At 47.1% G+C, this 19,039-nt stretch overlaps 1 protein-coding gene and 1 pseudogene across 2 annotated transcripts; one reads left to right on the forward strand and one right to left on the reverse strand.

The window, feature by feature from the left end:
- The first annotated feature begins 521 nt into the window (after positions 1 to 521).
- On the forward strand, positions 522 to 3,835 carry LOC146179047 (uncharacterized). Its single transcript, XM_084578770.1, has 5 exons — positions 522 to 663; positions 742 to 836; positions 911 to 1,140; positions 1,245 to 1,475; positions 3,186 to 3,835. The coding sequence occupies exons 1-5, from the start codon at positions 601 to 603 to the stop codon at positions 3,530 to 3,532; spliced, it is 966 nt and encodes a 321-aa protein (XP_084434896.1). The 5' UTR covers positions 522 to 600; the 3' UTR covers positions 3,533 to 3,835.
- Positions 3,603 to 11,690, reverse strand: LOC146179048 (uncharacterized; annotated as a pseudogene). Its single transcript, XR_014700680.1, has 3 exons — positions 11,085 to 11,690; positions 4,944 to 5,151; positions 3,603 to 4,521 (listed from the first exon to the last, which is right to left on the reverse strand). The product of XR_014700680.1 is annotated as an uncharacterized LOC146179048 (transcript).
- Between the last annotated feature and the right edge of the window lie 7,349 nt (positions 11,691 to 19,039).

Consider the following 19,039-nt stretch of genomic DNA (forward strand, 5'->3'; position numbering starts at 1 on the left):
CACTTGCGGCGGCGAGGGCTGGGACTGCTCCTGACCAACTGAGGCCGGCGTTTATTAGAGAGTTTTAGTTTCACGTACGTGGGAGCTTCACGTACGTGAAGCGCCTACGTGTGACCAGTGCGCATGCGCAGAACGTGAAGAGTCCGCGGGAGTTTCACGGACGTACGTGAGATTCGGATTTTCACGTTGGCGTCTTCACGTTGCTGGCGTACTCGTAGCGTTGACAACATGGCGGCGACCAGAGCGCCCGCCTCACATCGATAACAGCTTCGTCGCTAATTCCTCGGCGTGATATCGTGTTCTAAACTGTTGTATTCGCCTTCAGTTTGCCCAATCTTACCCTCGCATAATGTTTCAAGTGACAAATAGCCTTTATTTTTTAGATAGAAGCACGATTTTACAGCTGTTAAGCCTGACGAAGAAGCTTTTGCCGTTGCCATAGCAATGGTCTCGCGAGATCACGCGAAGCACAGCGAAACCAGTGCCCCCTGGTGAAACTCGGAAGCTTGCGAGATCTCGTGAGATTTGGTGAGAAGGCAGAAAAATCAAGCGTGAGTTAGAAGCACGCCGTGGTCAAAAGTCAGCAAAGACGTCGTAAATATGAGTGCTGCACCTCCGCGCCTTCGGTTCTCCAAGAACGACGACTTGGACATGCTGAGAGACGTAAGAGACTGCAATCCTTTTGAGGATAACATGCAGCGTGGAGCGCGGTGGGCGTAAATTGCTTTGCGCTTGACACAGGCGCGGGGGAAGTTTTTTACCGCCCGCACCGTGCGCGAGCGCACATGCCTCCTGCTGGACCAATATGCTGACAGGGACAGGAGAAGCCTCCGCAAGTAAGTCGCTTCGTCGTTTTACTTCAGTAAGGAGCGTAATATACATACAAACTTTTCTCTTTTGCTTGGGTTAGGTCTGGTACCGAGGAGGAGTACTCCGAACTAGAGCAACTGTTGGAGGAAATATTGACCATAGCCAAAGAAAATGGGCACAAGACACGAGCATTAAAAAAACCAGCGCAAAGCTGTGGTTCCCGAAGCTCGCCTGCTGCTGCGAGAAGTTCAGCCGCACTAGCAAGGGACTCCGCAGCGGAAGTGTACGCGGCAACGGACCTCGGCAGCATGCCTGACGTCGATGCAGGATGTAAGCATACCTGGAGTTTTTGTAGCGTCGGCCTTTTCTTTTTATCTACGTCTTAGCTTTTTACGCAGCCAAATCTGCTTCACTGTTCTTATTATTCATTGCAGGCTCTGGACGTACGACGGTGGCGCATTTGGTAAGCCAAATGACCAATGATGCCGACGACTACTCCATACCGGACGATGATCCTTCGCTCTCCGTGTTTGGCACGGACGCTATCGTCGCGCCCGAGGTCATCCAAAGTTCGTCGAGAGACAGCAGGCCCTCCACACCTGTCATACATGAAGACGACGTCTTCGATCCGCGGCCGTCTAGAAGCGAACCCACTCGCAGCACCGGTAAGTTATTTTCAGAGCACGTTGTAATCCACAGCTGTTTCATTTTGCAATTTACAATATACTGACTCCAGTATATCCTACCTGAATGCTCATGAAAGGAACTTGGAAATTGGTATGGCTATAAAGAGCCAAAAATATCAAACTGTTTCTATGAATAGAATAAGTTACCATAAAACTGATTGTGAAATCAATTTTACTCGCAGAGAAAAATGCTAAGGAATATTGAAAGTGCCCCTAGAAGTCACTCTTCCCAACCTCTGTTGGGAAGTATTGTATAATGAAAACAGACAACCTATACTCTCACTGCCTGTGTTCTTTTTTTTTTTTATTGTTACGTAAGCTTGCCAAGGCATATAAAAAGATCATGTAAATTATTTTCCATAAGGAACCGGAGAAGGCTCCTGCTCTTATTGTTGTCGGTGAGCCATTTGGAGAAGTTCTTCGCCCTTGTTGCCGCCAGTCCCACTTCCTGCAGAATCTGTGTCCTAGATGCCCTTGTGGCTGCACAAGTCCACAGCAGGTGGCAAACATCCACTTCCGCAGCTGGTGTGGAACACTTCGGGCATGTGGTGGGTCCAATGTCTTCTTGGTTCACCATTACAACTTTGAAATAAAATAACAGCTATTCCCTATTACAGTCGGCATCCCTTCGTAAAAGGAACCTAGCTTATTAGTGTAGAAGCACACAACCTTGGTTAATGAAAACGTGTAGTACCAGTTATGGACAACAAATGATACAGAATGTTACCAGACTTGTTAAACTTCTGTTGTAATAATGGTATTACTCTCTAAATAACTTCGAAAAAGAATCGAAATTGTTTTTCTTTGACAAAAATCCTTTCATGAGATGTATTTCTTGCTTTGTTATGTAATTTTTATTGAGCAACCCTCTTCTGTTCATACCACACAATACGCATTTGGTTTCTTCCATCACTTCCTCTAATGTAACTTTTTTTTTTATCTTTAGGCTTTCTCGAGTGTGTACTTTCACTTATACCCGATGTCTCTTGTAGTTCAAATAGTTTTTTTTTTACTTATTTCTAGAATCAGTTGATCTCGCCTTTCTAAACAAGCCATTCCTGTATTGTCATTCGTGGTTTTGTGCTGTTGCCATCATGTTGCTCTGCCTGCATTTTTTTTCTTCTTGTTTTGATTTTGCTTCTTGAATTTCTGTATGCTATGCGGCTGGGAACTAGTAAAGCTGAATTTTCACTTTTTTTCCTGCACTCCTTCACTTCATGAGTGAAAGAGAGGATATATATATTATTGACGAAAGGAACAGTTTATGCAATAAGGTACTTTGAAAAATATTTGTGCTGATCTGTGCAGCTGTCAGTGTTTCGTGCATCTGTTATGTTCATGTCAGCATACCTCATGCCCTCGTAGAATGCCTTGTACATCATGCAGAACAGTGTGCCAAACAAGTCTACATCAACGCCAGCTCTGATTCACCATTGCTCTTGCTTTGCTGGAAACATGTCGCTGTACAGTTCACTGTTTGTGCTAGTACTCGATTTTGCCTTTAATTAGGGCTGTGTGGTTTTTTACTTGCCTTGTGTCTATGAGAAGGCAAACAGCAATACTTAATGTGCTTCCCTTGTAATGAACATGGCTTGCCCAAATTCATCTCCAAATCTTTCTATGTGGGCACTTTCTCGTGCTACTATAGAGGCTGATTGTTTTTTTTTTTTTTACTCCTATGCTCTACAGGGAAAAGAAACCAAGCTCGAAGGCTCGAGATAGCCGACTATGAATTTGTTGAAAAAAGAATGAGGCACGATGAATTTCTTAAGCAAAAAGACTTTTTGATCGAATCGAGACGCATCGCACTAGAAGAAGACCGCCTTCAATGGGAGAAAGAGAAAGCCAAACATGAAATGCATCTGAGGCAAGAAGAATTGAAACAAAAGGCTGAAGAACGGGCAGAAGAATGGCGTTCACGTGCAGAAGAGCGTGCGGACGATAGGCAAGAAAGGGCAAACGAACGCCGCATGTTTTTTAGCATCCTGGAAAATCTGCTGACCAGGATTGCCCCCCAAGAAAACACTACGAAATGAGCAAATAAACATGCTTTGTGAATGCCGACGCTGGAATTGCTGCACATTTGAATACATGTAAAAAACGTGATCTGGGCATTGTAGGCATTTTAATGTTCAAACTTTCTCCATTACGCCCTCAGGGCACAGTTATACATTACAAATGAGAGGGTTAAAATAAAACAAAACAGGCATGGTAATTACACAAGGTACTGGAGATTTATGTGCTACAAGCAAAACAGGAGACCAATGTGTGCTCTTGTGTCATGTGGTTTGAGTGATCTGTCCCGCTGTGTTGATTGCAGTGCATAAATATCCAGTACTGGAAGCCATGACCTACAAAGCTTAAAGAGACAGGCAAGTTATTTTTATGGCTGCAATTCAGAACATAAAATGACAGCGTTGCATTTAGGTAGTTGCTCTTAGCAACTGTGCACAGCTACAAGGCAGCATTTTGAACAGCAAAACTATTCAGGTTGTGCTCGGCCGAATCAATTTGCTTTCCTGAACATTCTAAAAACAGTGGTAAGGTGCTCGGCTACTGTGCCCAAGCTGTGCCGGCTACTGTGCCGGCTACAAACAAACCCCCCCAAACAAACAAACAAGCATGTTCATGGCATAGAATGTGGTGTCAGGTACTCTAGCAAGCTAGGTGGATCAATTCCAAAGTATTGTGAAACCTGACTACCATACAGGCATGTGTGGCAGTTCGTCAGGATTGTTGCAGCTTTATACATTTGTGCTACTTGCTGACGTAGCAGTTTTTGATTTTTTTTTGAAATCAAGGAAGGCGAACTCGGCTACCACTTTTCCGAATCCCCACTCAACCGATTGCCGAACACGACTCATGGAGTAGTTGAACGCCAGCTGTGTGGCCGTCAAAGAAGAGCCACCGTAGGGCTTCATCAGGAGTGGCTTCAAAGGATAGGCAGGATCGCCGTATAGCACAAACTGATGATGCCCAACCAGTTTCTCCAGTTTGGTATACAGGCCGCTGGTCTTGAGTATCCCTGCAAGAATAATGATAACAGAGGTTCACTCCTACAGAACTGCAAAACTACATCAATCGCACTGAAATTGGCACATAAACTGAATATTCATGCTACATAACATGTGCAAGCAGCTTTTAAGTGTTTTATGAAATCATCTAAACTGTATATATATTACTGTTTGCTGTATTGGTACATGGCACACACACCATTTCAGAAATAGAAAAGAGAAAAATGCTTATGTTAGCAGTACAGCTGTTTTTCTCTGTGCCTTCCTGTAATTATATTTATTCTAAATATAGCACACTTATATGGTGGCTGTAATAACTGCTGCTTGATGAGAAACTAAACACCATATACTGCTTATGAAACTATAGCCTTACAGCTGTGATGTCTACTATGATAGCACAATTTTCTTCAGTATTGAACAATAAACTAGATACCTGCGTCATGCCGCCTTCCAGGATAAGGCCCGTCAAGTTGGCACACAATCCCATTTGGGCACATCACCGACTGGTATTTTACCACGTGCATGCGCTTGTGGCCCGAGAAGTATTCACGCTGGTTCCTTGTTGGTCGGCATATGGGGCGAGCTGTACCGTCTATAAATCCCCAGCAGTTGGGTAGAGCGGCACCACGGTTTTGTACGGCCTGCAAGATAACATTATGAAATGCAATCAAAACTTGAGTTTTGAATATCAGCAAAACAGGAACATCAAGTAAGCTCTTTTACATGGGACGTTGAGTTATTGTTGACATAATTTCAACACTAACATAAATGTGAAATTTTTAATAATGTTGCACTTTTACTTGAAATTTGCAAAGGTGAGGTGTAGAGTTCAGACTGAGAGACAGCCAAATAAGATTCCCCCATCAAAATGAAGTTTTTTTTTTTTTTCTGGGGAGGGGAGGGGGGGGGGGTTAGTGTATAACATGCGACTACCATGTGGATGCATCATTCCTCAAAGAGGAATTCCTGGAGAGAGAGATTCCTTTTTTATGAGTAGTCTGATTTCCTGGTACTCCTCGCTAGCCCCGTGCCACTATCGCTTTCATATTCTTTGCCCCAGCACATAGCTGGCTGAGGGAGGAGAGTAATACATCTCGATATGCCGCATTGTCATCTAATACAGCCAGTTTGCGTGTCCCACATTTAAGCAAACATAAGTAATATAAGTAAACCACCTCCCGTCTCGGCTGCGGGAGGTGGTTAGTTCGAAACCCACCGCCGGACACCCACCGGTAAAAATGGGTACAAGCGTCCCCCGGCCTGGCGCTCGGCTTTTCCAGGGGTGTGCGTTTGGGAGAAGCTCCGTAAACCCCGCTGCGCGCCCCTCCTCCGCAGTGGGCCCAAACCCAGTTTCGAACCTCGCAGCCTGCATAGGTGGTTCTGTTTGTCTTTCAAAGGTACTTCCTTTGACCCCTCACCTGAAGTGCTCCCTTAGAGCATCAGCTGCAGCAGTCCTAAAAAACTACCGCAGCCGTGGCCTAGTGGTTAGAGCGCCCGTCTCGGCTGCGGGAGGTGGTCAGTTCGAAACCCACCGCCTTACACCCACCGGTAAAAATGGGTACAAGCGTCCCCCGGCCTGGTGCTCGGCTTTTACAGGGGTGTGCGTTTGGGAGAAGCTCCGTAAACCCCGCTGCGCGCCCCTCCTCCGCAGTGGGCCCAAACCCAGTTTCGAACCTCGCAGCCTGCATAGGTGGTTCTGTTTGTCTTTCAAAAGTACTTCCTTTGACCCCTCACCTGAAGTGCTCCCTTAGAGCCTCAGCTGCAGCAGTCCTAAAAAACTACCGCAGCCGTGGCCTAGTGGTTAGAGCGCCCGTCTCGGCTGCGGGAGGTGGTCAGTTCGAAACCCACCGCCTTACACCCACCGGTAAAAATGGGTACAAGCGTCCCCCGGCCTGGTGCTCGGCTTTTACAGGGGTGTGCGTTTGGGAGAAGCTCCGTAAACCCCGCTGCGCGCCCCTCCTCCGCAGTGGGCCCAAACCCAGTTTCGAACCTCGCAGCCTGCAAAGGTGGTTCTGTTTGTCTTGCAAAGGTACTTCCTTTGACCCTCACCTGAAGTGCTCCCTTAGAGCCTCAGCTGCAGCAGTCCTAAAAAAACAAAACGAAAAAAAAAAAAAAAAGGCCACATAATGGGCTGTTGCCGCGCAAGGCGGACTTATTGTTGTCCGATGGCGGAACGAATCACTGCCACATCGGCGCAACTATTTGGGCCGTGACCCCTTTTCCCAAGCATTTCACCCCAGAAGAGCCGAGCACCAGGCCGGGGGAAAGCTTGTACCCATTTAAAAACCGGTGGGTAACCGGCGGCACCAGGGATCGAACCCGGTACCTCCCGAATGCGAGGCGGATGCTCTACCACAAGGCCACCGCTTCGGTAAAAAAAAGGGCCACATAATGGGCTGTTGCCGCGCAAGGCGGACTTATTGTTGTCCGATGGCGGAACGAATCACTGCCACATCGGCGCAACTATTTGGGCCGTGGCACCTTTTCCCAAGCATTTCACCCCAGAAGAGCCGAGCACCAGGCCGGGGGAAAGCTTGTACCCATTGAAAAACCGGTGGGTAACCGGCGGCACCAGGCATCGAACCCGGTACCTCCCGAATGCGAGGCGGATGCTCTACCACAAGGCCACCACTTCGGTTCGTGGTGGCCGAGTGGTTTGGGCGCCCGTCTCGACTGCGGGAGGTGGCCAGTTCGAAACCCACCGCCGGACACCCACCGGTAAAATGGGTACAAGCGTCCCCGGCCCGGCGCCCGGCTCTCTCAGGGGTGTGCGTTTGGAAGAGGCTCTGCTAACCCTGCTGTGCTCCTTAGAGGGCTTAAAGTTTCGAACAACTAATGACCTGCAAAGGTCTGGTTCTCACAGGTCGGGTAGGGCAGCAGTCGCAAGGGGCTCCAGGACAAAAAAAAAGGGCCACATAATGGGCTGTTGCCACGCAAGGCGGACTTATTGTTGTCCGATGGCGGAACGAATCACTGCCACATCGGCGCAACTATTTGGGCCGTGACCCCTTTTCCCAAGCATTTCACCCCAGAAGAGCCGAGCACCAGGCCGGGGGAAAGCTTGTACCCATTGAAAAACCGGTGGGTAACCGGCGGCACCAGGGATCGAACCCGGTACCTCCCGAATGCGAGGCGGATGCTCTACAACAAGGCCACCAGGCCGGGGGAAAGCTTGTACCCATTTAAAAACCGGTGGGTAACCGGCGGCACCAGGGATCGAACCCGGTACCTCCCGAACGCGAGGCGGATGCTCTACAACAAGGCCACCGAAGCGGTGGCCTTGTTGTAGAGCATCCGCCTCGCATTCGGGAGGTACCGGGTTCGATCCCTGGTGCCGCCGGTTACCCACCGGTTTTTCAATGGGTACAAGCTTTCCCCCGGCCTGGTGCTCGGCTCTTCTGGGGTGAAATGCTTGGGAAAAGGTGCCACGGCCCAAATAGTTGCGCCGATGTGGCAGTGATTCTTTCCGCCATCGGACAACAATAAGTCCGCCTTGCGCGGCAACAGCCCATTATGTGGCCCTCTTTTTTTTTTTTTTAGGACTGCTGCAGCTGAGCCTCTAAGGGAGCACTTCAGGTGAGGGGTCAAAGGAAGTACCTTTGAAAGACAAACAGAACCACCTATGCAGGCTGCGAGGTTCGAAACTGGGTTTGGGCCCACTGCGGAGGAGGGGCGCGCAGCGGGGTTTACGGAGCTTCTCCCAAACGCACACCCCTGGAAAAGCCGAGCGCCAGGCCGGGGGACGCTTGTACCCATTTTTACCGGTGGGTGTCCGGCGGTGGGTTTCGAACTAACCACCTCCCGCAGCCGAGACGGGCGCTCTAACCATTAGGCCACGGTACAACCCCAAAAACGACCGAATGATTTCACTTCGGATCCAAGGTCACCCTTTCAACATAACAGTTATCCAAGTCTATGCACCGACCACTGCTGCTGAAGAAGCTGACGTTGAGAGATTTTATGCGGACCTACAATGCCTTTTAGACCGCACCCCATCATCAGACGTCGTTTTTCTCATAGGAGACTGGAATGCTAAGGTCGGGAGTGAAGAAATATCCGGAATTACAGGCAAGTTCGGTCTTGGTGAGCCAAATGAAGCTGGGCAGAGGCTAGTAGAGTTCTGTCAAGAAAACAACCTGACAATAGCGAATACTCATTTTCAACAGCACAAGAGGCGCCTGTACACATGGATTTCACCGGACGGTCTGTACAGGAATCAGATCGATTATATTATTTGCCGGCAGAGATGGAGAAGCGCTATACAAGCAGTAAAAACAAGGCCTGGGGCCGATTGTGGCACCGATCATCAGCTTCTTGTTGCCAAAATTAAGCTTCGATTGAGGAAAACGCAGAAAACTAGAAGGCCTTTCAGGTATGATCTGGATCAGATTCCATTAGAATATGCTGTGGAAGTGAGCAATCGATTTCAAGAATTAGATCTAGAAGACAAAGAGCCCGAAGAGATGTGGACTGATGTTCGTGATATAATACAAGAAGTTGCTACTAAGGTAGTTCCAAAGCAAAAGAAATGCAAAAAAGCAAACTGGTTATCTGAAGAGGCTTTGCAAATAGCTGAGGAAAGGAGGATGGCAAAAGGTAAGGGGGAAAGAGAAAGATACAAGGTTCTCAATGCGGATTTTCAGAAAATAGCAAGGAGAGATAAGAATGCCTTCTTGAACATACAGTGTCAAGCAGTTGAGGACAACAGCCAATTAAGGAACACAAGAGCTCTGTATAAGACAATCAAAGATATCAAAGGAAGCTTCTGTGCTAAGCTGGGCGTGATAAAGGACAAACGAGGAAAGGACCTCACTGAAGCCTCAGAGATAAAGAAGAGGTGGCAGGAATACACAGAAGAACTGTACAAGAAGGACCCGGATGTGCAAACCCAACATAGGACGGTTGTGATTACTGATCTCGAGCCGGGCATCCTGAAGAGTGAAGTTGAATGGGCCTTAGCCAGCCTTGCTAAGAACAAAGCTAGCGGAATTGATGGTATTCCAGCTGAGTTGCTTCAAAACCTCAACCACGACGCTGTTAACACACTGCATACATTATGTCAAAAGATTTGGACAACCCTGCAGTGGCCACAGGATTGGAGGAGGTCAGTTTACATCCCCATTCCAAAGAAAGGCAGTGCCAAAGATTGTTCCAACTACCGCACGATCGCGCTTATTTCGCATGCTAGCAAGGTGATGTTAAAAATCCTGCAAGGTAGGCTGCAGCAGTATGTGGATCGGGAGCTTCCGGACGTGCAAGCTGGGTTTCGCAAAAGCAGAGGAACTAGAGACCAAATTGCCAACCTTCGCTGGATCATGGAAAAAGCAAGAGAGTTCCAGAAACGCATTTACCTCTGCTTTATTGATTATGCGAAAGCGTTTGACTGCGTAGATCACAGCAGATTGTGGCAAGCTCTCCAAGAGATGGGAGTTCCAATTCACCTCATCTGTCTCCTCAGGAACCTTTATGAAGGGCAAGAGGCCACAGTCAGAACTGGGCATGGTCTTACTGATTGGTTTCCGATTGAGAAAGGGGTGAGGCAAGGCTGCATACTGTCGCCCTGCCTATTTAACCTATATGCAGAGTGCATCATGAGGAAGGCCGGTCTGGACGAGTCTTCAGCTGGAGTGAAGATCGCTGGAAAACGCATCAACAACCTTAGATATGCGGATGATACCACTTTAATGGCGGAAAGTGAAGTGGATCTCAAGAGACTTCTGATGCGCGTACAAGAAGAGAGTGAGAAGTTTGGGCTTAAACTGAACATTAAAAAGACGAAGATCATGGCGTCTTGCCCTATCAAGTCCTGGAGCATCAATGGACAAGAAGTGGAAGCTGTGACAGATTTTCTGTTCTTGGGCGCCAAGATTACCTCGGAAGGAGACTGCAGCCATGAAATTAGGAGACGCCTGCTTCTGGGAAAGAGAGCAATGGTTAGCCTTGACCGCCTAGTAAAGAGCAGAGACATTAGTCTGCCAACCAAGATCCGTATAACCCGTGCTATGGTCTTTCCAGTTGTAATGTATGGATGCGAGAGTTGGACTGTGAAAAAGGCTGACCGCCGAAGAATCGACGCGTTTGAATTGTGGTGCTGGCGAAGACTCTTAAGAGTTCCTTGGACTGCCAGACGATCAAATCAGTCGATATTGTCGACCATAAACCCTGACTGCTCATTGGAGGGTCAAATTCTAAAGTTAAAGCTCAGCTACTTTGGTCATCTGATGAGAAGAGAGGAGTCGCTGGAGAAAGATTTGATGTTGGGAAAGGTTGAGGGTCGCCGGAGAAGGGGTAGGCAGCGAACGCGATGGTTAGATGGCATTCTCGAGGCATTGCAGATGAAGCTATGTGATGTTAAGAAGATAGTGAGAGACCGGAAAGCGTGGCGTGACATGGTCCATAGGGTCACGAAGAGTCGGACACGACTGAACGCCTGAACTGAACTGAACTGAAAGTAATATAACGCAAGATACCTTACAGGGCGAAAAACTGACATTATGCAGGATGACAGGACACTTATCACCAGCTCCATGCAACACTGCTGCAGGGAATAGGTAAAACAATCAAGTCTACTTACACTTGCAAACTTCGCTAGGTGTGCAGGAGACAGCCAGTCGTGGTTGTTGCTATCATTCAGCAGATTCTTGAAACTGTGGGCAATGTGATGCACTACTTGCGTCGCCACACTCGACATTACCGATGAGTGCCTCCCAAATATGGCTTCGAGGTCACACCACCTGTTTGGGTAGGCTAGGCGTCTAAGGGTTATGCATAATGCCTCCCGACCTGGCACGGTGACGTTTTGTGCACTTTTCACAGTTTCCGGCACCTGAAGCGCACCAAACAGGTAATCAAAGTCCGCTTTATCAAAACGGAACTGCTGCCTGAATAGGGAGGGCTCTATACTATCAATATTGAGGAGTCCACGGTGCGAGCGGTTGCGCAAAAGTTCAGATTCTCTCTTTCTTCTGAAGTAATATTCAATATCCTCCAGAGAGCCTTTATAAAGAACCCGCTCCGCCCTCGACATCATGAGATCATCGATCTCCTCCCACGACAGCGTGGAGAGCAGGTAGCGGTCACACATAATACTCCGAGGCATTGCTAAACGCAAAAGTGGCAAAGGTATAGAAGAACAGATGCGATTTACACAGGGCGAGGACGACCCGATGCACCGTCGCTCCGACGCAGTTAAACAGGCTTGGCTTAGACTCGTCTTGTATTAGAATGGCTGTAACAGTGTCTGTATTTGTCAATAGATGGCGCTAGGAACGACGTGCAGCGTGCGTCGCGTACGTGTAACTATAAGGGTTCCAAACGACATGCGCGTCGGCTACGTAGACTTCTCACGTTCACGTCCGTGAACGCCTCACGTACGTGAAACTAAAACTGTCTATTATCTTCGCAGGCTCGCGTCCTCATTAAAATAAAACGTTTCACGGTAAGCAAGCCAGTCGATGTCGACCACGCGAGTTTGTAAAAGTATATGGAACATTTCAGGGGTACGAAGACCCCTGCTGATTAACCTATCGTTCCAATTCTGCTATATGTACTTTCCACCAGTCTGCCGTGTGTTCACGTATATATAGGGGTGCTTGCTCATCACAAGCCTGTAATAGATAGCTCATAGGAATAGTTCTGAAGTAGAAGAAACATCTTTCAAATACTGCATTCAGAACAAAAGCTCTTGTGTTATAGGCTCCTTACGCATAGAATGTTTAGTTAAGCTTCCGAGCGCACGATCGCGTTCTTTTTGAATCACTCATATGCTTTGATTGTTTTCGACGAAGTATACAGCCTATGATGGGCTTGGACTTTCTGGCGCCATCTAGAGGATGTTGTTGCGACTAATATTCGCCACGAGATCTACCTAGAGGTGGCGCCACCGTCACTGCGACAGGGGGATCGACAGCCGGCGGCGCTCGCAGAAGAGCACGCGGCGTATGTCTGCTTCCGAGTTTACGGTGGATTTGTTGGGGTTGAATACGTGTCTTATGCAATGTACTAGCGATTTACTGTTTAGAGTGTTGCAATATTACACAGAGCAGAAAAATATCCATGTATTTCGAGAATGCCGAAAAAAACAACAACAAGATGCGCGGATTTCACATATGGAAGGCACGCAACCACCCGTCTTTTAGATTTACTAGCATCGCTTTGCACGCTTTTTGCTTTGTACGGCGCTCACAGGTCTGGTACTTGGGCCTGAACATGTCATATATTATCGCCCTTTCGACAGCATGCGTGTGTCTTATACGAATGAGACGGGTAAATTTAATGTCAAGCCTATACAAGAAGAAGGGCAGGACACCAGGACGCCTCTACACTGCGTTTAATACCCGGCTCTGCTTACGTTTGTCAATGTGGCAGTAGGCGCTCAGTCTCTCTCTCACGCTCTCTGCTGTTGGCATTCTTTTGATTCTTTCTCTTGCAGAGTCATTGATCGCACTTCCGTCTTCCTCTATTGTTTGCTTCCGGATTCTTTTGGATTCTCGCTCCAAGGGTATGGAATCAGGTACAGGACGAAGATGTTGCTCTCTTTTAAAGTCTTCTTCCGTTGGCAGCTCGAAGACAATCTCGATTGTGCACCGCCGAGAATCCTTTGTCCGGCTTTCATCATCATCATCATCATCATCATCATCATCATCATCATCATCATCATCAGCCTGACTATACCCACTGCAGAGCGAAGGCCTCTCCCACCCATATTTCTCCAATTAACCCGGTTCTGTGCTAGCTGCATCCACTTGACCCCTGCGAACTTCTTAACCTCATCCGTGCACCTAACTTTCTGCCGTCCCCTGCTACGCTTTCCTTCCCTTGGAATCCAGTTTGTTACCCTAAGCGTCCATTGGTTATCCTCTCTTCGCACTACATGTCCTGCCAATGCCCATTTCTTCTTCTTAATTTCCACTAGAATGTCGGTAACTTGAGCTATTTCTCTGACCCAATCTGCACGATTCCCATCTCTTAATGTTAACCCTACCACTTTTCGTTCCATAGCCCTCTGGGTGGTCCTCAACGTAAGAAGAACCCCTCTCAGTTAGCCTCCACGTTTCAGCCCCATAGTTGAGTATAGGTAAGATTCAACTTTTGTATACTTTCCTCTTGTGCGATACCGGTAAGCTGCTAGTCATAATCTGCGAGTGCTTGCCAAATGTGTTCCATCCCAATCTTATTCTTCTTGTTATTTCCTTTTCACGGTCCGGATCTGCAGTTATTACCTGTCCTAAGTAGACATATTCGCCTACTACTTCCAGTGCTTCGCTACCTAGCGTAAACTGCTGTTCCTTCCCGAGGCTATTGAATATTACCTTAGTCTTCTGCATATTGATTTTCAAGCCTACCTTTCTACTTTTCCTGTCTAGGTCACCAATCTTTATTTGCAGTTCATCCCCCGAATTAGCTAGCAAGGCAATGTCATCAGCAAATCGCAGATTACTGGGGTATTCTTCATCTACCCTTATCCCTAACTGCTCCCATTCCAAGTCTCTGAGTACTTCCTCTAAGCAAGTTGTGAATAGTACTGGGGATATTGTGTCTCCTTGCCTAACACCTTTCTTTATCGGAATTTTGTTACTTTCTTTATGCAGAACTATGGTTGCTGTGCAGCCACTGTATACATCTTCCAGCACTTTCACGTACGGCTCGTCTGCCTCCTGATTTCGCAATGCCTGCATCACCGCCAAGGTTTCAACTGAGTCAAATGCTTTTTCGTAATGAATTAATGCCATGTATAAGGGCTGGTTATATTCTGAGCATTTTTCTATCACCTGGTTGATGGTATGGATATGATCGATAGTAGAGTACCGTTTTCGAAAACCTGCGTGATCCTTTGCTTGATTGCAGTCTGATGTTGTCCTGATTCTATTAGCAATTGCCTTAGTAAATACCTTATACGTAACAGACAGTAAGCCGATTGGCCTGTAATTTTTAAGGTCCTTAGAGTCCCCTTTCTTATGAAAGAGGATGTTGTTTGCATTCTTCCATGGTTTCGGTACCATCGATGACACCAGGCCCTGTGTGTACAGGATGGCCGGTTTTTCTAGAACGATATCCCCCCATCCTTCAACAAATCTGTAGTTACCTTATCCTCTCCAGCTGATGTCCCCTTTTTCATAGTTTCTAATGCTCTCTTCGTCACTGGTGGAACGTCTGACTGTTTTCCCCTACCGCCAATCTCATTATGGTCCTGACTACTTTGGCTACTGCAGAGATCTGTATAGAACTCCTCGGCTACTTTGACTATCTTGTCCATATTCGTGATGACGTTGCCCACCTTGTCCCTTATCCCATACAACTGGTTTTTGCCTATGCCCAATTTCTTCTATACCGCTTTAAGGCTTCCCTCGTTCTTTACAGCATGCTGAATTTTCTTCATGTTATACTTCCTTATATCGGCCACCTTGCACTTATTGTTTAGCTTTGATATCTCGGCCAATTCTATCTGGTCTGTTGGATTGGAAGCTTTATACTCCGGCGTTTCTTAATCAAATATTTCGTCGCTTTAGACAGCTTACCGGTATCCTCTCTAACTATCCTACCACCTACTTCTATAGCGCACTCAGTAATGATATCTTTGAATTAATTGTTCATTGCTTCTAGGGTAATGTCGCCATCCTCGGTTAGAGCTGTATATGTGTTCTGTAGCGAGATCCAGAACTGTTCTGCCCTCCCCCTCACCGCTAATATGTTGACGAGTTTTTTTCTTACTAATCTGTTGCATTCCTTCTTCAGATTTAGGCTAATTCGGGACCTCACCATCCTGTTGTCACTGCATCGCACGTTCCTGGTTACTTCTACGTCTTGCCCAATGGCGGGGGTTGAACACATTATGAAGTCGATTTCATTGTTAGTCTCCCCGTTAGGACGTTTCCATGTCCATTTCCGGTTCTTCCGTTTGCTGAAGAAGGCATTCATGATTCTTAAGTTATTGCGCTCTGCAAACTCGACTAGTAACTCCCCCCTGTTATTCCTAGAGCCGATGCCATAGTCACCTACTGCCTGGTCTCCTGCCTGTTTTTTCCCTACCTTGGCATTGAAGTCGCCCATTAGTACAGTATAATGCGTCTTTACTTTTCGCATTGCCGATTCTACTCTTCGTAGAAGCTTTCAACTGCCTGGTCATCATACTACATGTAGGTGCATAGGCCTGTATAACCTTCAGTTTATACCGCTTATTAAGCCTAATTACGATGCCTGCCACCATCTTATTAATACTACAGAATTAATCTATATTACCCGCTGTGTACCTACTGACAAGGAAACCTACTCCTAGTTCTCGCCTCTCCGGTAAACCTCGATAACACCGTACATGCCCATCCTTCACTATAGTATATGCCTCATTCGGCCTTCTAACCTCGCTAAGATATGACATCCCATTTCATACCTTCTAGTTTCTCCAACAGCACTGCTAAACTAGTTTCACTGGCTAGGGTTCTAGCGTTAAGCGTTGCCAGGGTCAGTTTCTAATGGCGGCCTGTCCAGCGGAGCTAGGAATTCTTAGCACCCCCTGCTGCGTCACAGGTCTGACCGCCGCCGTGGTCAGTTGTTCAGTGACTGAGGGCCATTGTTTTATAGAACTAATGATGAGAGGTAGTGGCCAATTACTGCACCAGGGTGGCCAACTCCTGTTCTAGTGAGGGAGTGCATTGGCGGTGGTGTTCACCGGCATCAGATCGCACCCCAAACCTGTTTATGCAATTCCATCGACACGCGGATCTTTTATTTTTTTTTTAATCCGGTGGAGAATTGCGCGGCACCAGGATTTGAACCCCGGTCCTCTTGCATGCGAGGCGTATGTTCTACCGCTGCGCCACCGCGGCACCTTCCGCCTTTAGATTCGTGTAATTGAATCAATGTTTTCTTTACTCTGGGAGACCTCCACTTGATTGAAATGGCTCTCACATAAAGGTGCTTGCCGCAGTAAGGCAGGCACTCCTCTCTGACTGCTGACATAACTCTGGAACCTCTTAAAATTATCACTCCTATCAATGAATTTCGTCGATGCCTCGAATTGTGCTTCTTCCGTTGATGCATTTGGGGTTGACTCGAATAAAGGAAGATTGGACATCGGCGTGAAAACGGTGGCCTCAAATACGACTTGCCTCTATTTAAGCTCAAAGACGGAGTCGGGGGTTAAGGCGAAAGATGGTTCAGCAAAACTTTCCGGTAAAGCTGCATTTGTAGACGAAGCAGCTGATGCAGGGAGCTCATCTGCTGCCTTCGTAAAACGACGGCGGTCAGCAGCGGAAGTAGGTGCCTCAAGGATCTCTATGTGGCTGCTGAGGAGCCTCATTGCCCGTCTGGCAGTCTCCTCGTACTCCTGTACAGCTGTGACGTCTTCTGCACATGACTTTGAAGGCATGCATTTTCTCAATCAGCACGCGCAGATCATCGTTGCAGGTTTTTAGTCTGGCGTGAAGTACCTTTAAGTCCCGAATTGTCCGCTCGTTCGATTTTAGTAGATCGTAGACTGTAGCCTACGATTTAATAAAGCCCACAGAGATTAAGGTTCGTGCTCTGACCTACAGTACTTAAGATAGAATCGATGCAGCCTGGTTCATTATATCGTACTTGACTCGAGGATTAAGCGAGTGAAATACAGCACTGACAGTGTACAGCCCGGCGGGTTGCCGTAGACTGAGTGGACATCAACTCTGGCTAGACAACCGGGCACAAGTATTTCCCAAAAACGAGATTACGCCGACACTGTCCAGGAAAGCTCGCCGCACAGGAAAGCTGACTGCTCACGTGTGGAGCGCTGAGTGGGCTGAGTTTGCAGAGGTCACAGCAAGGCGGATGCTTGGTGTGGCAGATAATCTGGTGTTGCACTGTGAAATGACTGTAAATGATTTCCGGAAACCGAGAGTACTATAAGGAATTTCTGATATGTGTGACGTTTATAAATGTTAAATTAGTAGTGTAATTGTTTTTTTTTAATGACAATAAATTTCACCATGTGACAGAACTTTTACACACTCGACAAAATGTAGGACTATCAGCGATTATTTTTCAGTAACGTTAAAGTGCAAGCTACGAATCAGTTGCTGCGAATGCATCGTAAAAACTGCGTTTGGTCGCTGTCATGATCTGGCAACAAATTTTGAAAGCTGAAAATTTCTTCATCATTGTAATTATTGTTCAGCAGTGACTTAGGGCGGTTGTGTCGTTTACTTGCAAAACAGGTGCCGGATATAAAACTGCCCCGGAAAGAAATGAAGTTCATCTTATTATGAGACTATAAATATGTAAGTTTATTCCCTGACTAAATGCCGATGGTTAAGCACGTAGGAAGCTATTTTACTCATCTTGTCAAAAACAACCAGTTTGCTCGAAAGACAGCACAGACGAAACGGGGTTCTAATGAATCTAATGGGCAACCAGTGTACATTTATCTATGTGTATTATGTAATATTTCGTGTAACAGGTGCTGTGAAGATTTGTTTCTCAAACGTTCAAGCATTTCTTTAAAGCATAATGTGTACATTACCACTGTTACAGGTGCGCAGAATCCTTCAACAACAAACAAAAAGATGAAATCAAGTGTATATATGGGTTTAACGTGCGATATCGGCTATATGACGGATTGTGTAAGGGCGGGCCTCGATGGCGTTGACCACGTGGGATTGTTTACCGTGCAGTCAACGGAGGGCCTTTCGAAATGGCCGTGATCAAACTCCCCTGTGCGAGGCTAGGAAATTCACAAAGAGCAAATAACATCCCCCGTTAGGCCGGTGTCTCAAATAAAAACACGAGCCTTGCACTGCTGTGACATGTCTCTAGATAACTAAGCTGGGAGAAAAATAGTTGTCTGGGCTTGCCTGCCTCTCTGCTGGTTGCACGTCGAGCCGCTTTTTTTAGGCGTCATGGCAGAAATGCGGAAGAGAGGCGCTGATAGGTTTTTGATGAAATGAACATTGACGGGTGATCGTACTTCATGATGTACCCATTTTGCGTTAACGGTGTTGGTTTACCATCACGATTGTTTTATATATGAGCACCGCTTCCTAATAATTCGTTTATTTTAACTGATACTGGCTTTTTTTTATTTTAACTGGCTTTCTGTACGCGGTTCTGTCTGATTCTTGTTCGGGGCGTCTGGAAGATGTAAATATGCTGAGAGAAAGGGAGGAGGGTGGGGGGGGGGGGGGGCTTTATTTTCCTACCGTTTCTTTTTTCTCCTTCGGCACAGGATTGGCTCCTCATGGGTGAAGGCTTATGGAAAGTATAAGCAGTGGGAGGTTCCCACGAGGTTGAAGACAGGTAGGGAGGGGGGGGGGGGGTTCTTTCTATCTCGTAAGGTTCTTCCAGACAATGAAGCCTTCATACACAGACACACAATTAGCAGCAGTTCTGCTGAAACAACTGCGTTGCTGCTGCAGAAGACCCATGGCAGCAAATCACTTTCATCCTGGGCGCCCGCGTCGCTATTATCTCGTGCGCGTGGGATACGTAAGCCATTTTTGAAATGTTTGGAGCCCGAGGGGTCTGTATCTTAGCCACACCGCGTGGACAGTATAGTACTACATC

The sequence above is a fragment of the Amblyomma maculatum genome, chromosome 9, assembly GCF_055883805.1.
Source record: "Amblyomma maculatum isolate TAMU_Amacu chromosome 9, ASM5588380v1, whole genome shotgun sequence".
NCBI classification, from domain to species: Eukaryota; Metazoa; Arthropoda; class Arachnida; order Ixodida; family Ixodidae; genus Amblyomma; species Amblyomma maculatum.

Coding starts and splice junctions, on each gene's coding strand:
- LOC146179047 (XM_084578770.1), top strand. CDS start 601: ATGAGTGCTGCACCTCCGCGCCTTCGGTTCTCCAAGAACGACGACTTG. Junction 837..910: donor GACAGGAGAAGCCTCCGCAA/GTAAGTCGCTTC, acceptor TGCTTGGGTTAG/GTCTGGTACCGAGGAGGAGT. Junction 1,476..3,185: donor CGAACCCACTCGCAGCACCG/GTAAGTTATTTT, acceptor TATGCTCTACAG/GGAAAAGAAACCAAGCTCGA.